The 24777-nt window shown below is 49.4% G+C and overlaps 1 protein-coding gene across 1 annotated transcript in view; it reads right to left on the bottom strand.

Moving 5' to 3' along the window:
• Positions 1–2973: 2973 nt before the first annotated feature.
• Positions 2974–24777, bottom strand: part of notchl (notch receptor, like) — a 39588-nt gene continuing 17784 nt past the window's right edge. Inside the window, exons 5-11 of the mRNA XM_080471330.1 lie at positions 20156–20495; positions 18418–18593; positions 17031–17092; positions 14606–14729; positions 13818–13915; positions 12981–13312; positions 2974–4168 (exon numbers count right to left, since the gene is read on the bottom strand). Coding sequence (XP_080327456.1) covers positions 3673–4168; positions 12981–13312; positions 13818–13915; positions 14606–14729; positions 17031–17092; positions 18418–18593; positions 20156–20495 — 1628 coding nt within the window. The 3' untranslated portion in view covers positions 2974–3672. The remainder of the gene's footprint in view (positions 4169–12980; positions 13313–13817; positions 13916–14605; positions 14730–17030; positions 17093–18417; positions 18594–20155; positions 20496–24777) is intronic.

Below are 24777 nucleotides of genomic sequence, written 5' to 3'. Positions count from 1 at the left end.
CTGTAGCCGAGCTGGAGGCGAGGCGAGCTGGAGCCGAGGCGAGCTGGAGCCGAGGCGAGGCGAGCTGTAGCCGAGCTGGAGGCGAGGCGAGGCAAGGCGATGCGAGCTGGAGGCGAGGCAAGGCGAGCTGTAGCCGAGCTGGAGGCGAGGCGAGCTGGAGGCGAGGCGAGCTGGAGGCGAGGCGAGGCAAGGCGATGCGAGCTGTAGCCGAGCTGGAGGCGAGGCGAGCTGGAGCCGAGGCGAGCTGGAGCCGAGGCGAGGCGAGCTGTAGCCGAGCTGGAGGTGAGGCGAGGCGCTGCTCCCAAATACACTTCAGTTTTAAGCATGAAGCTCCAAATACAGCAGTCAGATTCCTACTCCTGCTCCTACTCCTACTCCTACTCCTGCTCCTGCTCCTACTCCTACTCCTGCTCCTACTCCTGCTCCTGCTCCTGCTCCTCCTCCTGCTCCTGCTCCTACTCCTACTCCTACTCCTACTCCTGCTCCTGCTCCTGCTCCTGCTCCTGCTCCTGCTCCTCCTCCTGCTCCTGCTCCTACTCCTACTCCTGCTCCTGCTCCTGCTCCTGCTCCTGCTCCTGCTCCTCCTCCTGCTCCTGCTCCTGCTCCTGCTCCTGCTCCTGCTCCTACTCCTACTCCTGCTCCTGCTCCTGCTCCTGCTCCTGCTCCTGCTCCTACTCCTACTCCTACTCCTGCTCCTGCTCCTGCTCCTGCTCCTACTCCTACTCCTGCTCCTGCTCCTGCTCCTGCTCCTGCTCCTACTCCTACTCCTACTCATACTCCTACTCAGGAAACCCCCAACAATTCCAGTATTTGCTCAATATTCTACACAGGTGGCAAAATCATGAATAGAACGTGAGCCAGAACCTCGGGTCTGATCTTTCTGATGATCAGTGGAATTCTGCCGTGGTTCTGGAACACACATCCTCTATATATCAAGGCACTGCTGACCCCAGAGCAGGACCCTGCAGGAACCACTACACCAATGCAAAACGGGCAAAAACGTTCCTGATAGATCCGACTCATGGAACAGATGCAAAAATCACCAGCAGACCACATCCACATGGTCGGGTCAAGCCCAAGCTGTCTGTGTTCTGCCCAGAGATCTCTAACACACTTGGGAACGTCTTGGGTAGAACCATCGATCCCGACCCCCTGACGGCCCTTCTCGGAGTCCCACCAGGTCTGAGCCTTCACAAGCCCACCTGCCAGAAGGCTCCTCCCCCTTAATGGATCCATCTTCTCCCTCCAACTCATGATGGATCTTACGTTGCATCAAAGAGAGGATCAGATTCTCCCTTCGGAGTTCCTTGGAAATCTTTTATATAAATCTGTTTTATTAATTACATCTACTCTCTCAGTGTTTATATAGAACCTGACAACTAATGCAGCAAACAACGACCACTAGGAGCATCCCCCCCCCACCCCCCCGGGACAGGGACGGCTGATTTCAGACATTAGGAATGAATCTAACTTCACTTTGGATCAGGAGCACTATGGAATGGTTCTAGTTGAAGCAAGAAGCTTTTAGCTGAAAGACCTTCAAGAGTTGGAATCCTTTCTGGACTATAGTGGTGAGGACACACCTTGAGGTGTGACTGGGCCGGGCCTTCGGGTTCTGTATCCTGCTCTCCAAAGGGCAATAAAACAATAGAGAGTGTAACAGGAGACCCCCCCCCCCCACTCAGGAATGTCGGGGGATTGGGGCTTTTCCTCCCGGCGGACTGAGAGGCTGCAGCGACTCTGAGACGAGCCTCGGAGGACAGACATGAGCCAAACGGGACAAAGTCCACTTTTATGACTTTATTATCTTTTGAAATCTGGAACTTCCAATTATGGATGAAAAACTTTTTAAAGGTGACAAAATTACACAACCATGTATTTAACGGTGATTCCTTCAGTGAGCGGCTCTTTTTACTGGATGTCAGTTTGGAAAGTGAAAAAGTACCACGTGTCATGTGTAAAACTGCGATTGACAAAATGATCAGAAGAGACTCCTCCCACCAAAGAGCAGCACGCCGACATTCACTGCTGCTTGTGTTCTTCTAGTCATCTCACTCTTTTATACCGATGCCAGTCACTGCTTGGTCCAGGAAATATTCATAATATTCATCATTCAGTATTACTTATTTAACTTCATTCTATTGATTCTGTGTTCTGTGTGTGTGAGAACCATTTCTATTCTCTTGGATTGAACCGTGAGCATGACGTGCTTTTATAAGACTCACTTGGTGAGGAACGAGTCGACTGGTGTCAAACTGCTTCGTATTGAATTGAAATGCTCTTCATACTTAGTAAGCCGGGGTGTGGTTGTTTGCTCATGGGGTCGTCGGTAGCGTCTCCTCATGTGGAACCTTCAGCTGTGACCTTTTACAGGCAGTAAAGAACCAACGAGGCACCACCTCCTCCACTCAGAGATGAAACTCCTGCAGGGATCCACCCTCGCCTCTCGGGTCCGGACGGTTCCTGTTTCTCATTCTGCAGCTCATTGACGACACTCCAACTCCAGAATGTCACAGAATAACAAAGAATGAATGGAACTGGATTTAACTTCTATAAACCTTCAGCTGCGTGAGCAGCCCCAGAGCGCTTTACATGGTTCATCACATTCACACATCACACACACATTCACACACCAATGGAGGCTGAGGCCGTGCAAGGCGCCGTCACTCCAGTGGGAGCGGCTCTACCAAGCGGCTCTACCAAGCGGCTCTACCAAGCGAGCCCTGAATGAAGGATAATGTCTCATGGTAATGCCATGAGACATTATCCAATGAAGTTCTCTCTCAGAGTACAAGTACAAACTAAATGTCAAGCAGGAAATAAACAGATCAGGAATGAGGTCTGCTGTTATTTCGTTATCGTGTGACTGCATGAAGTCAATATGAAGTTTAGAAGGTTTTGTTGGAAATAAAAAGATTTACTGAAGATAAAAGAAATAAAATGTTCATCTCCAATAATGGAGAAGAAAGAGCTGAAGGTTAAAACTCATTTTATTAAAACACAAATTGTTGTTAATGAAGATGACTTCAACTGTTTTTGAAAAACTGATCAAAGTTGACGGAGCTGAAATAAATCAGAAAGTTTAAAGATTGTTCGGTTTACCTCTGAGCTTCGGTACGTGAAGGAAACGTGCTTCAGACTGTCACAGGAAACAATCACTTTCTAAAAGTTGGACGTAACCTAAGAAATGTTTTAAGAACTCAAACGGAGGCTGCAGCTTCTATTAGACGAAATCTGAAGGCAAAGAACAATTAATTTATAATAAATACTTTCCTGTGGAGTTTTTAAATGAGTCTGTGGCTTTAACAGGAACACAGAGCAGACACAGTGAAGGAGGATTTTTAAAAATATCTTTTAACCTGAAAACTCTTTTGGAAACGAGTAATCGACATAAATCATCAGAACATTTTAAATCCAGTTTGTATTATAAAATGGAATATTTAAAGTGATATGTGACATCATTCAGCTCGGTCTAAGTTAATTATTAAAGTACAAAATACAAAAATATAAAATAAAAAAATCACAACTGGGCCAAGTCCAAATCTGTAGAAAAATGATTTTAAATGATATATTGAGACATTAATAATAAGGCATTGAACAGACTGACATTAAAAACATAAAGAGAGGGATCAAATGTGTGTGGGGGGGGGGGGTCCTCGCACCCGCCTTTACCTATAAGGCTGTTTGTGTAGAATCAGGGGTGTTGTTTAACCTTTGACCTCTGGATTTCTGCTCCATGTTGGTGGAAGCGGCGGCCGCCGGCTCGGCCCGGTGGGCGCCGTCCCCGCTCACAGCCAGCTGGCGGTCGGAGACAGCGGCGTCTGCGTGAGGCAGAACAAGGAGCCGCTCCACGGGCTCGCTCACCATCAGGTAGTTGGGTTCTGGCTGGTGGGGGGCGCTGGAGCGGCGCTGCAGTGCATGCTGGGTGCAGGAGAAGGAGCGCTGGCGCGGGGTGGGCTGTGGGGACAGGAAGTGAGGCGTGGCCGCTCTGGGGGCTTCCTGGTGCCTGTCGCGGTCCTCGTCTTCTGAGGTCACCTCTTGCAAAGTGCTGATTGGCCGAGGGGAGCGGCCCATGACTCTTGGGGGGACGAGCGCCGTCGCTGATTGGTTGAGCTGCGGCCGCCAGTTCTGAGGGGGCGAGTACTGCATGCGGCCCAACGACCAATCACTAGAAACAGAGAGAGAGAACCAAAATCCTCAACTTGAATATTCATCTGCTGCTTTTAAAGGGACGAAGCCGTTGTAATGGTTCTGATAGCCGGTCCAGTCACAGCCGACCTCTGCTCCGGTCAGTCCATCGGCCCTGTGGAGAAACACTGCACCGCAAACGCCAGGAAGATCCAGACGGTCAGACGTATGAGCACGCCACTCTCCAACCACCCAAAACACACAAACCTCCGTCATTCCCAACAACGTCCAGCTTCAAGCTAAACAACGACAGACGCTGCAGCTCTGCTCCTCATGACCTCCGGATCACTTTCACTGACAGCCCCAAAGGGTTCTGATCCTGATCCTGATCCTGATCCTGATCCTGATCCTGATCCTGATCCTGATTCTGATTCTGATTCTGATCCTGATCCTGATCCTGATCCTGATCCTGATCCTGATTCAGATTCAGATTCAGATTCAGATTCAGATTCAGATTCTGATTCTGATTCTGATTCTGATCCTGATCCTGATCCTGATCCTGATTCTGATTCTGATTCTGATTCTGATTCTGATCCTGATCCTGATCCTGATTTTGATTGATTCTGATTCTGATTCTGATTCTGATTGATTCTGATTCTGATTCTGATTCTGATCCTGATCCTGATTCTGATTCTGATTCTGATTCTGATTCTGATCCTGATCCTGATCCTGATTTTGATTGATTCTGATTCTGATTCTGATTGATTCTGATTCTGATTCTGATCCTGATCCTGATTTTGATTGATTCTGATTCTGATTTTGATTGATTCTGATTCTGATTCTGATGCTGATTCTGATTCTGATTCTGATTCTGATTTTGATTGATTCTGATTCTGATTCTGATTCTGATTCTGATTCTGATTCTGATCCTGATTCTGATTCTGATTCACAGCAGTTCGTCATCACATGGTTCCAGACAGAACATTCGAAGTGGAGCTCAGCATATACATCACTACTTCTGTGTGTTCGGTTTAGTTGTTGTCCTCTGGCTGGTTGTGTTGTCCTCTGGCTGGTTGTGTTGTCCTCTGCCATGTTTGACCATGATGCTCTTGGGGTACGTCTCAATTGTCCCTCCTGTCTCCTTCTCTGTCCACGTCTCCTTCACCCCGGAAGTGTTTTATGTGGCGGCCATGATGAGGACGGTCTGAATTCTCAGTAAGCAAAGGAAAGGAGGCTCGTTGCTTCCTTTAGAACCTCCTTTAGCCTAGGAACCACTGATGCTTCCTTTAGAACCTCCTTTAGCCTAGGAACCACTGATGCTTCCTTTAGAACCTCCTTTAGCTTAGGAACCACTGATGCTTCCTTTAGAACCTCCTTTAGCCTAGGAACCACTGATGCTTCCTTTAGAACCTCCTTTAGCCTAGGAACCACTGATGCTTCCTTTAGAACCTCCTTTAGCCTAGGAACCACTGATGCTTCCTTTAGAACCTCCATTAGCCTAGGAACCACAGATGCTTCCTTTAGAACCTCCTTTAGCCTAGGAACCACTGATGCTTCCTTTAGAACCTCCTTTAGCCTAGGAACCCCCGCTTCTTCCTTTAGAACCTCCTTTAGCCTAGGAACCACTGATGCTTCCTTTAGAACCTCCTTTAGCCTAGGAACCCCCGCTTCTTCCTTTAGAACCTCCTTTAGCCTAGGAACCACTGATGCTTTCTTTAGAACCTCCTTTAGCCTAGGAACCCCCGCTTCTAACCCTAGCCTCCTAACACCTTTACTAACTCCTTTAGGAAGCCTCCTAACACCTTTACTAACTCCTTTAGGAAGCCTCCTAACACCTTTACTAACTCCTTTAGGAAGCCTCCTAACACCTTTCCTTACCTCCTTTAGGAAGCCTCCTAACACCTCTCCTTACCTCCTTTAGGAAGCCTCCTAACACCTTCACTAACTCCTTTAGGAAGCCTCCTAACACCTTTCCTTATAGGACTACGGGAGCCTCCTAACACCTTTCCTTACCTCCTTTAGGAAGCCTCCTAACACCTTTCCTTACCTCCCCTAGGAAGCCTCCTAACACCTCTCCTTACCTCCTTAAGGAAGCCTCCTAACACCTTCACTAACTCCTTTAGGAAGCCTCCTAACACCTTTCCTTATAGGACTACGGGAGCCTCCTAACACCTTTCACTAACTCCTTCAGGAAGCCTCCTAACACCTTTACTAACTCCTTTAGGAAGCCTCCTAACACCTTTCCTAACTCCTTTAGGAAGCCTCCTAACACCTTTCACTAACTCCTTCAGGAAGCCTCCTAACACCTTTACTAACTCCTTTAGGAAGCCGCCTAACACCTTTCCTTACCTCCTTTAGGAAGCCTCCTAACACCTTTCACTAACTCCTTTAGGAAGCCTCCTAACACCTCTCCTTACCTCCTTTAGGAAGCCTCCTAACACCTTTCCTTACCTCCTTTAGGAAGCCTCCTAACACCTCTCCTTACCTCCTTTAGGAAGCCTCCTAACACCTCTCCTTACAGGACTATGGGAGCCTCCTAACACCTCTCCTTACAGGACTATGGGAGCCTCCTAACACCTCTCCTTACCTCCTTTAGGAAGCCTCCTAACACCTCTCCTTACAGGACTATGGGAGCCTCCTAACACCTCTCCTTACCTCCTTTAGGAAGCCTCCTAACACCTCTCCTTACAGGACTATGGGAGCCTCCTAACACCTCTCCTTACCTCCTTTAGGAAGCCTCCTAACACCTCTCCTTACAGGACTATGGGAGCCTCCTAACACCTCTCCTTACAGGACTATGGGAGCCTCCTAACACCTCTCCTTACCTCCTTAAGGAAGCCTCCTAACACCTTCACTAACTCCTTTAGGAAGCCTCCTAACACCTTTCCTTATAGGACTACGGGAGCCTCCTAACACCTTTCACTAACTCCTTCAGGAAGCCTCCTAACACCTTTACTAACTCCTTTAGGAAGCCTCCTAACACCTTTCCTAACTCCTTTAGGAAGCCTCCTAACACCTTTCACTAACTCCTTCAGGAAGCCTCCTAACACCTTTACTAACTCCTTTAGGAAGCCGCCTAACACCTTTCCTTACCTCCTTTAGGAAGCCTCCTAACACCTTTCACTAACTCCTTTAGGAAGCCTCCTAACACCTCTCCTTACCTCCTTTAGGAAGCCTCCTAACACCTTTCCTTACCTCCTTTAGGAAGCCTCCTAACACCTCTCCTTACCTCCTTTAGGAAGCCTCCTAACACCTTTCCTTACCCCCTTTAGGAAGCCTCCTAACACCTTTCACTAACTCCTTCAGGAAGCCTCCTAACACCTTTACTAACTCCTTTAGGAAGCCTCCTAACACCTCTCCTTACCTCCTTTAGGAAGCCTCCTAACACCTTTACTAACTCCTTTAGGAAGCCTCCTAACACCTTTCCTTACCTCCTTTAGGAAGCCTCCTAACACCTTTCCTTACCCCCTTTAGGAAGCCTCCTAACACCTTTCCTTACCTCCTTTAGGAAGCCTCCTAACACCTCTCCTTACCTCCTTTAGGAAGCCTCCTAACACCTCTCCTTACCTCCTTTAGGAAGCCTCCTAACACCTCTCCTTACCTCCTTTAGGAAGCCTCCTAACACCTTTCCTTACCTCCTTTAGGAAGCCTCCTAACACCTCTCCTTACCTCCTTTAGGAAGCCTCCTAACACCTCTCCTTACCTCCTTTAGGAAGCCTCCTAACACCTCTCCTTACCTCCTTTAGGAAGCCTCCTAACACCTTTCCTTACCTCCTTTAGGAAGCCTCCTAACACCTCTCCTTACCTCCTTTAGGAAGCTTCCTAACACCTCTCCTTACCTCCTTTAGGAAGCCTCCTAACACCTTTCCTTACCTCCTTTAGGGAGCCTCCTAACACCTCTCCTTACCTCCTTTAGGAAGCCTCCTAACACCTCTCCTTACCTCCTTTAGGAAGCCTCCTATCACCTTTCCTTACCTCCTTTAGGAAGCCTGCAAAACACCTCTACTTACAGGACTACGGGAGCCTCCTAACACCTTTCCTTACCTCCTTTAGGAAGCCTCCTAACACCTTTCCTTACCTCCTTTAGGAAGCCTCCTAACACCTTTCCTTACCTCCTTTAGGAAGCCTCCTAACACCTCTCCTTACCTCCTTTAGGAAGCCTCCTAACACCTTTCCTTACCTCCTTTAGGAAGCCTCCTAACACCTCTCCTTACCTCCTTTAGGAAGCCTCCTAACACCTTTACTAACTCCTTTAGGAAGCCTCCTAACACCTTTACTAACTCCTTTAGGAAGCCTCCTAACACCTCTCCTTACCTCCTTTAGGAAGCCTCCTAACACCTTTTCTTACCTCCTTTAGGAAGCCTCCTAACACCTTTTCTTACCTCCTTTAGGAAGCCTCCTAACACCTCTCCTTACCTCCTTTAGGAAGCCTCCTAACACCTCTCCTTACCTCCTTCAGGAAGCCTCCTAACACCTCTCCTTACCTCCTTCAGGAAGCCTCCTAACACCTCTCCTTACCTCCTTTAGGAAGCCTCCTAACACCTCTCCTTACCTCCTTTAGGAAGCCTCCTAACACCTCTCCTTACCTCCTTTAGGAAGCCTCCTAACACCTTTACTAACTCCTTTAGGAAGCCTCCTAACACCTCTCCTTACCTCCTTTAGGAAACCTCCTAACACCTCTCCTTACCTCCTTTAGGAAGCCTCCTAACACCTTTCCTTACCTCCTTTAGGAAGCCTCCTAACACCTCTCCTTACCTCCTTTAGGAAGCCTCCTAACACCTTTACTAACTCCTTTAGGAAGCCTCCTAACACCTCTCCTTACCTCCTTTAGGAAGCCTCCTAACACCTCTCCTTACCTCCTTTAGGAAGCCTCCTAACACCTCTCCTTACCTCCTTTAGGAAGCCTCCTAACACCTCTCCTTACCTCCTTTAGGAAGCCTCCTAACACCTTTACTAACTCCTTTAGGAAGCCTCCTAACACCTCTCCTTACCTCCTTTAGGAAACCTCCTAACACCTCTCCTTACCTCCTTTAGGAAGCCTCCTAACACCTTTCCTTACCTCCTTTAGGAAGCCTCCTAACACCTCTCCTTACCTCCTTTAGGAAGCCTCCTAACACCTTTACTAACTCCTTTAGGAAGCCTCCTAACACCTCTCCTTACCTCCTTTAGGAAGCCTCCTAACACCTTTACTAACTCCTTTAGGAAGCCTCCTAACACCTCTCCTTACCTCCTTCAGGAAGCCTCCTAACACCTCTCCTTACCTCCTTTAGGAAGCCTCCTAACACCTTTACTAACTCCTTTAGGAAGCCTCCTAACACCTCTCCTTACCTCCTTTAGGAAGCCTCCTAACACCTTTACTAACTCCTTTAGGAAGCCTCCTAACACCTCTCCTTACAGGACTATGGGAGCCTCCTAACACCTCTCCTTACCTCCTTTAGGAAGCCTCCTAACACCTCTCCTTACAGGACTATGGGAGCCTCCTAACACCTCTCCTTACAGGACTATGGGAGCCTCCTAACACCTCTCCTTACCTCCTTTAGGAAGCCTCCTAACACCTCTCCTTACAGGACTATGGGAGCCTCCTAACACCTCTCCTTACCTCCTTTAGGAAGCCTCCTAACACCTCTCCTTACAGGACTATGGGAGCCTCCTAACACCTCTCCTTACAGGACTATGGGAGCCTCCTAACACCTCTCCTTACCTCCTTTAGGAAGCCTCCTAACACCTCTCCTTACAGGACTATGGGAGCCTCCTAACACCTCTCCTTACCTCCTTTAGGAAGCCTCCTAACACCTCTCCTTACAGGACTATGGGAGCCTCCTAACACCTCTCCTTACAGGACTATGGGAGCCTCCTAACACCTCTCCTTACCTCCTTAAGGAAGCCTCCTAACACCTTCACTAACTCCTTTAGGAAGCCTCCTAACACCTTTCCTTATAGGACTACGGGAGCCTCCTAACACCTTTCACTAACTCCTTCAGGAAGCCTCCTAACACCTTTACTAACTCCTTTAGGAAGCCTCCTAACACCTTTCCTAACTCCTTTAGGAAGCCTCCTAACACCTTTCACTAACTCCTTCAGGAAGCCTCCTAACACCTTTACTAACTCCTTTAGGAAGCCGCCTAACACCTTTCCTTACCTCCTTTAGGAAGCCTCCTAACACCTTTCACTAACTCCTTTAGGAAGCCTCCTAACACCTCTCCTTACCTCCTTTAGGAAGCCTCCTAACACCTTTCCTTACCTCCTTTAGGAAGCCTCCTAACACCTCTCCTTACCTCCTTTAGGAAGCCTCCTAACACCTTTCCTTACCCCCTTTAGGAAGCCTCCTAACACCTTTCACTAACTCCTTCAGGAAGCCTCCTAACACCTTTACTAACTCCTTTAGGAAGCCTCCTAACACCTCTCCTTACCTCCTTTAGGAAGCCTCCTAACACCTTTACTAACTCCTTTAGGAAGCCTCCTAACACCTTTCCTTACCTCCTTTAGGAAGCCTCCTAACACCTTTCCTTACCCCCTTTAGGAAGCCTCCTAACACCTTTCCTTACCTCCTTTAGGAAGCCTCCTAACACCTCTCCTTACCTCCTTTAGGAAGCCTCCTAACACCTCTCCTTACCTCCTTTAGGAAGCCTCCTAACACCTCTCCTTACCTCCTTTAGGAAGCCTCCTAACACCTTTCCTTACCTCCTTTAGGAAGCCTCCTAACACCTCTCCTTACCTCCTTTAGGAAGCCTCCTAACACCTCTCCTTACCTCCTTTAGGAAGCCTCCTAACACCTCTCCTTACCTCCTTTAGGAAGCCTCCTAACACCTTTCCTTACCTCCTTTAGGAAGCCTCCTAACACCTCTCCTTACCTCCTTTAGGAAGCTTCCTAACACCTCTCCTTACCTCCTTTAGGAAGCCTCCTAACACCTTTCCTTACCTCCTTTAGGGAGCCTCCTAACACCTCTCCTTACCTCCTTTAGGAAGCCTCCTAACACCTCTCCTTACCTCCTTTAGGAAGCCTCCTATCACCTTTCCTTACCTCCTTTAGGAAGCCTGCAAAACACCTCTACTTACAGGACTACGGGAGCCTCCTAACACCTTTCCTTACCTCCTTTAGGAAGCCTCCTAACACCTTTCCTTACCTCCTTTAGGAAGCCTCCTAACACCTTTCCTTACCTCCTTTAGGAAGCCTCCTAACACCTCTCCTTACCTCCTTTAGGAAGCCTCCTAACACCTTTCCTTACCTCCTTTAGGAAGCCTCCTAACACCTCTCCTTACCTCCTTTAGGAAGCCTCCTAACACCTTTACTAACTCCTTTAGGAAGCCTCCTAACACCTTTACTAACTCCTTTAGGAAGCCTCCTAACACCTCTCCTTACCTCCTTTAGGAAGCCTCCTAACACCTTTTCTTACCTCCTTTAGGAAGCCTCCTAACACCTTTTCTTACCTCCTTTAGGAAGCCTCCTAACACCTCTCCTTACCTCCTTTAGGAAGCCTCCTAACACCTCTCCTTACCTCCTTCAGGAAGCCTCCTAACACCTCTCCTTACCTCCTTCAGGAAGCCTCCTAACACCTCTCCTTACCTCCTTTAGGAAGCCTCCTAACACCTCTCCTTACCTCCTTTAGGAAGCCTCCTAACACCTCTCCTTACCTCCTTTAGGAAGCCTCCTAACACCTTTACTAACTCCTTTAGGAAGCCTCCTAACACCTCTCCTTACCTCCTTTAGGAAACCTCCTAACACCTCTCCTTACCTCCTTTAGGAAGCCTCCTAACACCTTTCCTTACCTCCTTTAGGAAGCCTCCTAACACCTCTCCTTACCTCCTTTAGGAAGCCTCCTAACACCTTTACTAACTCCTTTAGGAAGCCTCCTAACACCTCTCCTTACCTCCTTTAGGAAGCCTCCTAACACCTTTACTAACTCCTTTAGGAAGCCTCCTAACACCTCTCCTTACCTCCTTCAGGAAGCCTCCTAACACCTCTCCTTACCTCCTTTAGGAAGCCTCCTAACACCTTTACTAACTCCTTTAGGAAGCCTCCTAACACCTCTCCTTACCTCCTTTAGGAAGCCTCCTAACACCTTTACTAACTCCTTTAGGAAGCCTCCTAACACCTCTCCTTACAGGACTATGGGAGCCTCCTAACACCTCTCCTTACCTCCTTTAGGAAGCCTCCTATCACCTTTCCTTACCTCCTTTAGGAAGCCTCCTAACACCTCTCCTTACAGGACTATGGGAGCCTCCTAACACCTCTCCTTACCTCCTTTAGGAAGCCTCCTAACACCTCTCCTTACCTCCTTTAGGAAGCCTCCTAACACCTCTCCTTACAGGACTATGGGAGCCTCCTAACACCTCTCCTTACAGGACTATGGGAGCCTCCTAACACCTCTCCTTACCTCCTTTAGGAAGCCTCCTAACACCTCTCCTTACAGGACTATGGGAGCCTCCTAACACCTCTCCTTACCTCCTTTAGGAAGCCTCCTAACACCTCTCCTTACAGGACTATGGGAGCCTCCTAACACCTCTCCTTACAGGACTATGGGAGCCTCCTAACACCTCTCCTTACCTCCTTTAGGAAGCCTCCTAACACCTCTCCTTACAGGACTATGGGAGCCTCCTAACACCTCTCCTTACCTCCTTTAGGAAGCCTCCTAACACCTCTCCTTACAGGACTATGGGAGCCTCCTAACACCTCTCCTTACAGGACTATGGGAGCCTCCTAACACCTCTCCTTACCTCCTTTAGGAAGCCTCCTAACACCTCTCCTTACAGGACTATGGGAGCCTCCTCACATTGCATCCAGGCCAAACAGTGGACTGTGCGTACTGAACAAAGGAAGGGCTCTGGAAGCCCCTGAAGTCTGGAAAGCTTACTTCTGTGGGGGGGGATTCATGTCTCGGTGCCCTACGATCCCTGAGAAGGAGGCGCTCCTGCCGGGCAGCCCCTGAGACCCGGTCCACGGCGAGTACATGAGCGCATGCTCATTCCAAATCATGTCGCCGCCGGCGTCCACGGTCACGGGCCCTCTGTGGATCTGGTGGGCCATCAGGAGCTCCAGGGCCTGGTGGTGCATGCCCTCCCTGGCCATGTCCACCGCACGGCGCCCCCTGCGGTCGTGCAGCTCCAGGTTGGCGCCGTGGAGGAGGAGGAGCCTGGCGGTGTCGTAGCAGCCATGGAGGGCGGACAGGAAGAGCGGCGTCTCACCCTGAAACCAGCAGAAAAAGCAGGTGGACGCAGGACGAGCTGCTCACTCAGTGTTTGGACGTTTTCACATTGCTTATTGCGAGCAGCTGGTGGAAATAGAAAGAACTCTTCTTGTGCTGGCTTTTCATCTGAACATTCAGCTGTTGGGATGTCGTGTTAACAGACAAACGGGTGCTTTTATAAAGTCCCTGGTGGGGGCGCTGGGTGGGCTGTTAAGCCACAGATTCCTCCTTGTTCTTTAATAAAGTGGCACATTTTAAAAGGAATAAACAAGCTTTGCGACATTAAAAAAAACAATCACATAATGTCTGAAAGACGTATTAATTCCTTAATGAGTGCTGTGAGATAGATACGCCTTCCTCTTGTCGTCATTAGATAATAAACGCTCTGATGATAAAACTCTCTTTCTCTCAATCTAACAACAGAGTTTGTTCTCTAAAGTACTGAAACGTTTAACAAACACTGACATCCACACCAGAGTCACAACCTTGAGAGGGACGGCCCACCTTGTTGTCCTGAAGGTCCACTGCAGCTCCGTAGCGAATCAGAGTCCTTGCTAGGGTCAGGTGGTTGACGGAGCATGCCCAGTGGAGGGCCGACCTCCCTGAGAGAGGTGTGAGTGGAGGGGTGAGGAGAAGGGGGGGGGGGGGGGGAGTCAGCCAGTCAACAAACTTTACACAACAGAATCCAGCCTGGATGGTGAAGAGATGGAGGGATGAGGAGAGTGACATCAAGAGAGACGAGAGAGAGAGAGAGAGGGAGAGAGAGAGAGAGACAGAGAGAGAGACAGAGAGAGACAGAGAGAGACAGAGAGAGAGAGAGAGAGAGAGAGAATGGAAACGGAAAGAAGCTGAAGCAACATGTGGTAGAAAAGACAAAGTTAATATGTTCAACACATTAACTTTGTTCTGAGTCAGAGGAGGGCAGCAGGGGGGCTGGTGGGGGGAGGAAGAGGAGGAGGAGGAAGAGGAAGAACAGGAGGAAGAGCAGGAAGAAGATGAAGAGCAGGGGGAGGAGGATGAAGAGGAAGAGCAGGAAGAAGAGCAGAAGGAGGAAGAGGAGGAGCAGGTGGAGGAAGAGGAGGAGAAGGAGGAAGAGGAGAAGGAGGAAGAGAAGCAGGTGGAAGAGGAGGAGAAGGAGGAGGAGGAAGAGGAGGAAGAGTTACTCAGTGGAGTCAGAATGAATTTGTCGTTTCAGCTCTTCACTCTAAACGACACAGAATTGAAGTGGACATGTTCTGCGGTTCTGGAGCAGAAGCAGCAGAACGTGGCTGAATGAACCGAGGACGCCTCACCGGTGTGATCGGTGTTGTTGACCGGCACTCCAGCTCGCAGCAGCTCCAGGACCACCCGGTCCAGCCCGCTACGCACCGCCCGGATCAGGACCACCGAGCCATCCGGGCCACACCACTCTGCCGACTGACAACACAACCAGGACCAGCAGGTAAGTCATTGTCCAAACCCTGGAACCAACTGCTGGTTGTGGCTGTGAAGGGACATGGTTTTCTCTCCTCGTGCCCCTTCAGATTATTAATCTAGAATATTGGCCGTATTGTTTTTGTGCTCGTTGGAAGGAAAAGAGACGAAGAGCTTCACCAGAGAAACAAATGGATTTTTTAATTTCAGCTTTTGGAGTAAATTGTTGAGTCATTCCTCTTTAAATGACTGAATATCATGGACCTACTTGTACAAAGTACCAATACATAAAGAGCTCCAGAGGGTCCAGAGGGTCCAGAACCCCCAACTGTGGAGCCTAAAGCCAGTCGGTCAGCGCTCCAGGAGGTGGAACCAGAACAGCTTCAGACCCAAACCCCCTCCCCACCGTTGAAAGATCTTGAGGGTGAAGAGTTTCCGTTCAACGGAGGTGGACAAAGGAAGTTTGCATCCCATAATAGGCCTCCAGAAACCTGAGTCAGTTCAGGACCATCTCAGTGTGAAGACCAGATCTTCTGTTCCAGATCATGAATATAACAGACAGACGAAAGAGAAAATGGAGTTTGTCAAATGATTTAAAAACCAAAAAGTACTTTATGTTGCTTCTCTTTTCAGTTGATGGGGGGAACATGTAAACTCTGAGCCTGAGCTGCTCCGGATCGAAGAGTTCCTCACATCAGATGACCCATGTGTTTGGGCTGTGAGAGGAAACCAGAGAACTCAGAGAACCCAAACAAACACAGGGAGAACATGGAGAACATGTCGCTCTTGTTCTAAACATTGAAAACAACATAACCATCCTGTTCCTCATGTTATGAATAAGTCGTGGTCGTGGGTTCAAATCTAGCCTGGGGCCTTTCAGCATGGACTTTGCATGTTCTCCCAGTGTGTGGGTCCCTGTGCAAGACCCGCACCCCCCCCCCCCCCCCTCCATGTCCTCCCCCGTGACCAAGACCCTCACCCCCCCCATGTCCTCCCCCCTGACCAAGACCCTCACCCCCCCCCCATGTCCTCCCCCGTGACCAAGACCCTCACCCCCCCCATGTCCTCCCCCCTGACCAAGACCCTCACCCCCCCCATGACCTCCCCCTGACCAAGACCCTCAACCCCCCCATGTCCTCCCCCCTGACCAAGACCCTCACCCCCCCCATGACCTCCCCCTGACCAAGACCCTCAACCCCCCCCATGTCCGCCCCCCTGACCAAGACCCTCACCCCCCCCATGTCCTCCCCCGTGACCAAGACCCTCACCCCCCCCATGACCTCCCCCTGACCAAGACCCTCAACCCCCCCCATGTCCGCCCCCCTGACCAAGACCCTCACCCCCCCCATGTCCTCCCCCTGACCAAGACCCTCAACCCCCCCATGTCCTCCCCCCTGACCAAGACCCTCACCCCCCCCATGTCCTCCCCCGTGACCAAGACCCTCACCCCCCCCCATGTCCTCCCCCCTGACCAAGACCCTCACCCCCCCATGATCTCCCCCCCGAGCAAGACCCTCAAACCCCATTCCCCCCCGAGAAAGATCCTCAACCCCCCCATATCCTCCCACCCAGAGAAAAAACCCCAACCCCCATTTCTCCCCGAGAAAGACCCTCAACCCCCCCATGTCCTCCCCCCTGAGCAAGACCCTCAACCCTCATTTCCCCCCGAGAAAGACCCTCAACCCCCCCATATCCTCCCGCCCTGAGAAAGACCCCCAACCCCCATTTCCCCCCGAGAAAGATCCTCAAACCCCCCCTGAGAAAGACCCCTAACCCCCATTTCCCCCCGAGAAAGATCCTCAAACCCCCCCTGAGAAAGACCCTCAACCCCCCCATGTCCTCCCCCCTGAGCAAGACCCTCAACCCTCATTTCCCCCCGAGAAAGATCCTCAACCCCCCCATATCCTCCCGCCCTGAGAAAGACCCCCAACCCTCATTTCCCCCGAGAAAGATCGTCAAACCCCCCCCTGAGAAAGACCCCAACCCCACCATCTCCCCCTTGAACAAGACCCTCAACCCCCCCATATCCTTCCCCCCTGAGCAAGACCCTCAACCCTCCATCTCCCCCCTGAACAAGACCCTCAATCCCCCCCCCATGATATTCCTCCCAGAGAAAGACCCTCAACTCCCCATCTCCCCCCGGGAAAGGCCCTCAACCCCCCCCCCCCCCATCCCCGCTGAGCAAGACTCTGAACAGAACCCTGGGCCCCCACCAGCCCCCAGAATATGTGGCTTCTAGCAAAGGGTCGATTCTGGAAGGATCAAAACAGTGAAATCAGAAAACAAAGAAACCAAAAGACAGACCTGCTGAGGAGGACTGAGTAGAGGCGGAGGCATGGCGTTCCTCTCCCACCCTCTAGGTGGAGCTGTGAGGCAACAAGAACCCAGGTTACTTTACTCAGCATGCGCGACTCGAAAGACTAGAAATAATATTGGTCCCAAACACAAACCCACATTCAAACTTTAACTTTCAATAAAGAATAATGGATGAAATGTTAGAGTCAAATGGTTTAACTAGAATCCATCAAAGGTATTTTATTTTCTCTCTGAACAAAGAAATAAAGTCCGTGTGAGACACAGTGTGAGACACAGTGAGAGACACAGCGTGAGACACATTGTGAGACACATTGTGAAACACAGTGTGAGACACAGTGTGAGACACAGTGAGAGACACAGTGTGAGACACATTGTGAGACCCATTGTGAAACACAGTGTGAGACACAGTGTGAGACACAGCGTGAGACACATTGTGAGACACAGTGTGAAACACAGTGTGAGACACAGCGTGAGACACATTGTGAGACCCATTGTGAGACACAGTGTGAGACACAGTGTGAGACACAGTGAGAGACACAGTGTGAGACACATTGTGAGACCCATTGTGAAACACAGTGTGAGACACAGTGTGAGACACAGCGTGAGACACATTGTGAGACACAGTGTGAAACACAGTGTGAGACACAGCGTGAGACACATTGTGAGACACAGTGTGAGACACATTGTGAGACACAGTGTGAAACACAGTGTGAGACACATTGGGAGACACAGTGTGAAACACAGTGTGAGACACAGCGTGAGACACATTGTGAGACACAGTGTGAGACACAGTGTGAAACACAGTGTGAGACACAGCGTGAGACACATTGTGAGACACATTGTGAAACACAGTGTGAGACACAGTGTGAAACACAGTGTGAGACACAGCGTGAGACACATTGTGAGACACAGTGTGAGACACAGTGTGAAACACAGTATGAGACACAGCGTGAGACACATTGTGAAACACAGTGTGAGACACAGTGTGAGACACAGCGTGAGACACATTGTGAGACACAGTGTGAAACACAGTGTGAGACACAGCGTGAGACACATTGTGAGACACAGTGTGAGACACAGTGTGAAACACAGTGTGAGACACATTGTGAAACACAGTGTGAAACACATTGTGAGACACAGCGTGAGACACAGTGTGAGACACAGTGTGAAACACAGTGTGAAACACAGTGTGAGACACAGCGTGAGACACATTGTGAGACACAGTGTGAAACACAGTGTGAAACACAGTGTGAGACACAGTGTGAAACACAGTGTGAGACACAGCGTGAGACACAATGTGATGTTGGACACTTTCAAAGTAAATGTGTGTTTTCGTCCTGAGTGAAGGTATGAGAGTGATCTGCTGCTTCCTCACGCTGGACGGCTCTTCGGGGCTGTGAGCTTCCGGCCCGGTTCTGTTTCTGCTCCGGGGTCCGGTGGTCACAGACGGAGGTGTCCTCCTGACGCCGGGAGCTCCTCATGCTGACGTCCTCCATGGAACTCTGGGTAAAGTCTGTGTCGCTGCCCACATCCTGGTCCCGGTTCAGAGGCCTGAGCCCAGAAGAATACTTCAAACATGCAGTTTTTCTAATGTCACATTTCCACACTAAATGTTCCCTTCCTGCCTGCTTTGATGATGATAATAATGATAATAATGATGATGATAATAATGATAATAATGATGATGATAATAATGATAATAATGATAATAATGATGATGATAATAATGATGATGATGATGATGATAATAATGATAATAATGATGATGATGATGATAATAATGATAATAATAATAATAATAATAATAATAATAATAATGATAATGATGATGATGATGATGATGATGATGATGATGATGATGATGATGATGATAATAAGAAGAAGAACCAGATGGAGAGTCGCAGAGCTGAAGAACCAGACAGTCAAAGAGCTGAAGAACCAGACCGAGAGTCAAAGAGCTGAAGAACCAGACAGTCAAAGAGCTGAAGAACCAGACAGAACATCACAGAGCTGAAGAACCAGACAGAGCGTCAAAGAGCTGAAGAACCAGACAGAACATCACAGAGCTGAAGAACCAGACAGAGCGTCACAGAGCTGAAGAACCAGACCGAGAGTCAAAGAGCAGCAAGAACCAGACAGTCTCAGATGACGCGTTCTACGACACCAGATGAAAAGACACGTTATACGACACCAGATAAGACACGTTATACGACACCAGATGATAAGACACGTTATACACCACCAGATGATAAGACACGTTATACGACACCAGATAAGACACGTTATACACCACCAGATGATAAGACACGTTATACGACACCAGAGAAGACACGTTATACGACACCAGATAAGAAACGTTATACGACACCAGATAAGACACGTTATACGACACCAGATGATTAGACACGTTATACGACACCAGATAAGACACGTTATACGACACCAGATGAAAAGACACGTTATACGACACCAGATAAGACACGTTATACGACACCAGATGATAAGACACGTTATACACCACCAGATGATAAGACACGTTATACGACACCAGATAAGACACGTTATACACCACCAGATGATAAGACACATTATACGACACCAGAGAAGACATGTTATACGACACCAGATAAGACACGTTATACGACACCAGATTAGACACGTTATACGACACCAGATAAGACACGTTATACGACACCAGATAAGACACGTTATACGACACCAGATAAGAAACGTTATACGACACCAGATAAGACACGTTATACGACACCAGATAAGACACGTTATACGACACCAGATAAGACACGTTATACGACACCAGATAAGACACGTTATACGACACCAGATGATTAGACACGTTATACGACACCAGATAAGACACGTTATACGACACCAGATAAGACACGTTATACGACACCAGATAAGACACGTTATACGACACCAGATAAGACACGTTATACGACACCAGATTAGACACGTTATACGACACCAGATGATAAGACACGTTATACGACACCAGATAAGACACGTTATACGACACCAGATAAGACACGTTATACGACACCAGATAAGACACGTTATACGACACCACTTTCAAGACTGGATGTTTCACTCACCTCATTCGAATGGCGTCCTCCCCCAGAGGTTCCCTGCGTCTCCTCTTCTCCGCCTCCTTGGCTTTCTTCTTCTTCTTCAGGCTGAGTCTGTCCTTGTCTCTGCTGGTCCTGACTCTCTGGTCACGGTGAGACACTTGAGACATGGATATCCAGGCTTTGGCTTTGCCGTTCCCGTCGCTGTCGGATGGTTTGGACCGGGGGCTGGCCCGGTGGTTCCCTTCCCTCTCGGCCCGCCGCCGCCGCCTCACCCTCCTCACCACCAGGAACACCGCCAGGGGCAAGGCCAGCAGCAGAGCAATGGCAGTGGCTACCACGGCCCACAGCCAGGCCGGAGGGGGCTCTGTAGAGCAGAAGACAGAGACGACAGCACACTGCTCTGTGAGACTGCTGCTGGGAACCTTACTGCTCTGTGAGACTGCTGCTACTAACCTTACTGCTCTGTGAGACTGCTGCTGGGAACCTTACTGCTCTGTGAGACTGCTGCTGGGAACCTTACTGCTCTGTGAGACTGCTGCTGGGAACCTTACTGCTCTGTGAGACTGCTGCTGGGAACCTTACTGCTCTGTGAGATTGCTGCTACTAACCTTACTGCTCTGTGAGACTGCTGCTGGGAACCTTACTGCTCTGTGAGATTGCTGCTACTAACCTTACTGCTCTGTGAGACTGCTGCTGGGAACCTCACTTCTCTGTGAGATTGCTGCTACTAACCTCACTGCTCTGTGAGATTGCTGCTACTAACCTTACTGCTCTGTGAGACTGCTGCTGGGAACCTTACTGCTCTGTGAGATTGCTGCTGGGAACCTTACTGCTCTGTGAGACTGCTGCTACTAACCTTACTGCTCTGTGAGACTGCTGCTGGGAACCTTACTGCTCTGTGAGACTGCTGCTGGGAACCTTACTGCTCTGTGAGATTGCTGCTACTAACCTTACTGCTCTGTGAGACTGCTGCTGGGAACCTTACTGCTCTGTGAGATTGCTGCTACTAACCTTACTGCTCTGTGAGACTGCTGCTACTAACCTTACTGCTCTGTGAGACTACTGCTACTAACCTTACTGCTCTGTGAGACTGCTGCTACTAACCTTACTGCTCTGTGAGACTGCTGCTGGGAACCTTACTGCTCTGTGAGACTGCTGCTGGGAACCTCACTTCTCTGTGAGATTGCTGCTGGGAACCTTACTGCTCTGTGAGATTGCTGCTGGGAACCTTACTGCTCTGTGAGACTGCTGCTGGGAACCTTACTGCTCTGTGAGATTGCTGCTACTAACCTTACTGCTCTGTGAGACTGCTGCTGGGAACCTTACTGCTCTGTGAGATTGCTGCTACTAACCTTACTGCTCTGTGAGACTGCTGCTACTAACCTTACTGCTCTGTGAGACTGCTGCTGGGAACCTTACTGCTCTGTGAGACTGCTGCTGGGAACCTCACTTCTCTGTGAGACTGCTGCTACTAACCTCACTGCTCTGTGAGATTGCTGCTACTAACCTTACTGCTCTGTGAGACTGCTGCTGGGAACCTTACTGCTCTGTGAGATTGCTGCTGGGAACCTTACTGCTCTGTGAGACTGCTGCTACTAACCTTACTGCTCTGTGAGATTGCTGCTGGGAACCTTACTGCTCTGTGAGATTGCTGCTACTAACCTTACTGCTCTGTGAGACTGCTGCTGGGAACCTTACTGCTCTGTGAGATTGCTGCTGGGAACCTTACTGCTCTGTGAGATTGCTGCTACTAACCTTACTGCTCTGTGAGACTGCTGCTACTAACCTTACTGCTCTGTGAGATTGCTGCTACTAACCTTACTGCTCTGTGAGACTGCTGCTACTAACCTTACTGCTCTGTGAGATTGCTGCTACTAACCTTACTGCTCTGTGAGATTGCTGCTACTAACCTTACTGCTCTGTGAGACTGCTGCTGGGAACCTTACTGCTCTGTGAGACTGCTGCTGGGAACCTTACTGCTCTGTGAGATTGCTGCTGGGAACCTTACTGCTCTGTGAGACTGCTGCTGGGAACCTTACTGCTCTGTGAGATTGCTGCTACTAACCTTACTGCTCTGTGAGACTGCTGCTGGGAACCTTACTGCTCTGTGAGATTGCTGCTGGGAACCTTACTGCTCTGTGAGATTGCTGCTACTAACCTTACTGCTCTGTGAGACTGCTGCTGGGAACCTTACTGCTCTGTGAGATTGCTGCTGGGAACCTTACTGCTCTGTGAGATTGCTGCTACTAACCTTACTGCTCTGTGAGACTGCTGCTACTAACCTTACTGCTCTGTGAGATTGCTGCTACTAACCTTACTGCTCTGTGAGATTGCTGCTACTAACCTTACTGCTCTGTGAGACTGCTGCTACTAACCTTACTGCTCTGTGAGATTGCTGCTACTAACCTTACTGCTCTGTGAGATTGCTGCTACTAACCTTACTGCTCTGTGAGACTGCTGCTGGGAACCTTACTGCTCTGTGAGATTGCTGCTGGGAACCTTACTGCTCTGTGAGATTGCTGCTACTAACCTTACTGCTCTGTGAGACTGCTGCTACTAACCTTACTGCTCTGTGAGATTGCTGCTACTAACCTTACTGCTCTGTGAGATTGCTGCTACTAACCTTACTGCTCTGTGAGATTGCTGCTACTAACCTTACTGCTCTGTGAGACTGCTGCTGGGAACCTTACTGCTCTGTGAGATTGCTGCTGGGAACCTTACTGCTCTGTGAGATTGCTGCTACTAACCTTACTGCTCTGTGAGACTGCTGCTACTAACCTTACTGCTCTGTGAGATTGCTGCTACTAACCTTACTGCTCTGTGAGATTGCTGCTACTAACCTTACTGCTCTGTGAGACTGCTGCTACTAACCTTACTGCTCTGTGAGATTGCTGCTACTAACCTTACTGCTCTGTGAGATTGCTGCTACTAACCTTACTGCTCTGTGAGACTGCTGCTACTAACCTTACTGCTCTGTGAGACTGCTGCTACTAACCTTACTGCTCTGTGAGATTGCTGCTACTAACCTTACTGCTCTGTGAGACTGCTCCAATAGTGTAAGTAGTTTTTTAGATCTGCATTTACTTATTATGACAATTATGAGCTAAATGAAATATAAATGTTTCTTTTATAAGAGAGAAACTTTTTGAACTGAATGAACCTGAACGTTAGAAACATTGATCCCATCCACTAAAGATATCCACAAAGGAATACGGTATAAAAACAAAGCTTCTGTTTCATAAATACAGTTGTTGTTACAGTTCGTAGTAGTAGTAGTACTAGTAGTAGTAGTAGTAAAATTACAAATGTAGCTAATCAGTATGATTTTCAGTGGCTGGGCATCCCAACCGCAACCCCTCAAACTCCCTGCCGTTCCCCCCCTCCATCTCACCCCCACCTCCACCTAACCTCCACTACAGCCCCCAACCTCACCTCCACCTCACCTTTACCTCCCCAACCTCACCTCCACCTCACCTTTACCTCCCCCACCTCACCTCCACTACAACCCCCCATCTCACCTCCAGCTCACCCCCACCTCCACCTAACCTCCACCTAACCTCCACTACAGCCCCCAACCTCACCTCCATCTCACCTTTACCTCCCCAACCTCACCTCCACCTCACCTTTACCTCCCCAACCTCACCTCCACCTCACCTTTACCTCCCCCACCTCATCTCCACTACAACCTCCACCCCACCTCACCTCCATATCACCCCCCCCACCTCAACCTCACCTCCACTACACCCCCCACCTCACCTTCATCTCACCTCCAGCTCACCCCACCTCACCTCCACCTCCCCTTCACCTCACCTCCATTACACCCCCTATCTCACCTCCACTACAACCCCCCACCTCACCTCCACCTCCCCTTCACCTCACCTCCATTACACCCCCTATCTCACCTCCACTACAACCCCCCACCTCACCTCCATCTCACCCCCACCTCACTTCCGCTACTTCTCCCCACCTCCCCTCCCACTCCCCTCCACTACACCACCCGGGGATGCGGCAAATGTTCAGATCTCCACCTAATCTCCTGACGCCACAACGTCTGAATATTCCAATAATCAGGTCCAGTCCAGGTATTTTGGCCGTTTCAGTGTCGCTCAAGTTGAAACTTACCAGGAGAACCTGTCTCTTGTCCTCGTCAGGCAGGTTGTCCTCATTAAGGGGAGTTAGCAGGTAAATATATATATAGAAATCTTGATTGCAACTATCCTGTATTTTAGCATCTGTGCAACGTAGAGCTGTTGTGATGACTGAATTTCCTCATGTGGGATTAATAATACCTCGTCTCTCGTGTCTCGGTTTGTCTCGTCTTTCAGTTTGTCTTGTCTCGTCTCTCGTTTCATCTCTCGTTTCATCTCTCGGTTGGTCTCGTCTCTCGGTTGGTCTCGTCTCATCTCTTAGTTCATCTTGTCTCTCGGTTCATCTCGTCTCGTCTCTTGGTTCGTCTCTCATCTTGTCTTGTCTCTCATCTCGTCTCTGGGTTCATCGCTCGTCTGGTCTCTCGGTCCGTCTCTTCTCAGCTCATCTCATCACGTCTCTTGGTTTGTCTCATCTCTCGGTTTGTCTCTCGGTTCGTCTTTCGGTTCTTCTCTTGGTTAATGTTGTCTCTCAGGTTGGTCTCATCTCGTCTCTTGGTT

The sequence above is a fragment of the Lipophrys pholis genome, assembly GCF_963383615.2.
Source record: "Lipophrys pholis genome assembly, chromosome: 9".
NCBI classification, from domain to species: Eukaryota; Metazoa; Chordata; class Actinopteri; order Blenniiformes; family Blenniidae; genus Lipophrys; species Lipophrys pholis.
This window is presented reverse-complemented; position numbering and strand designations above follow the sequence as displayed.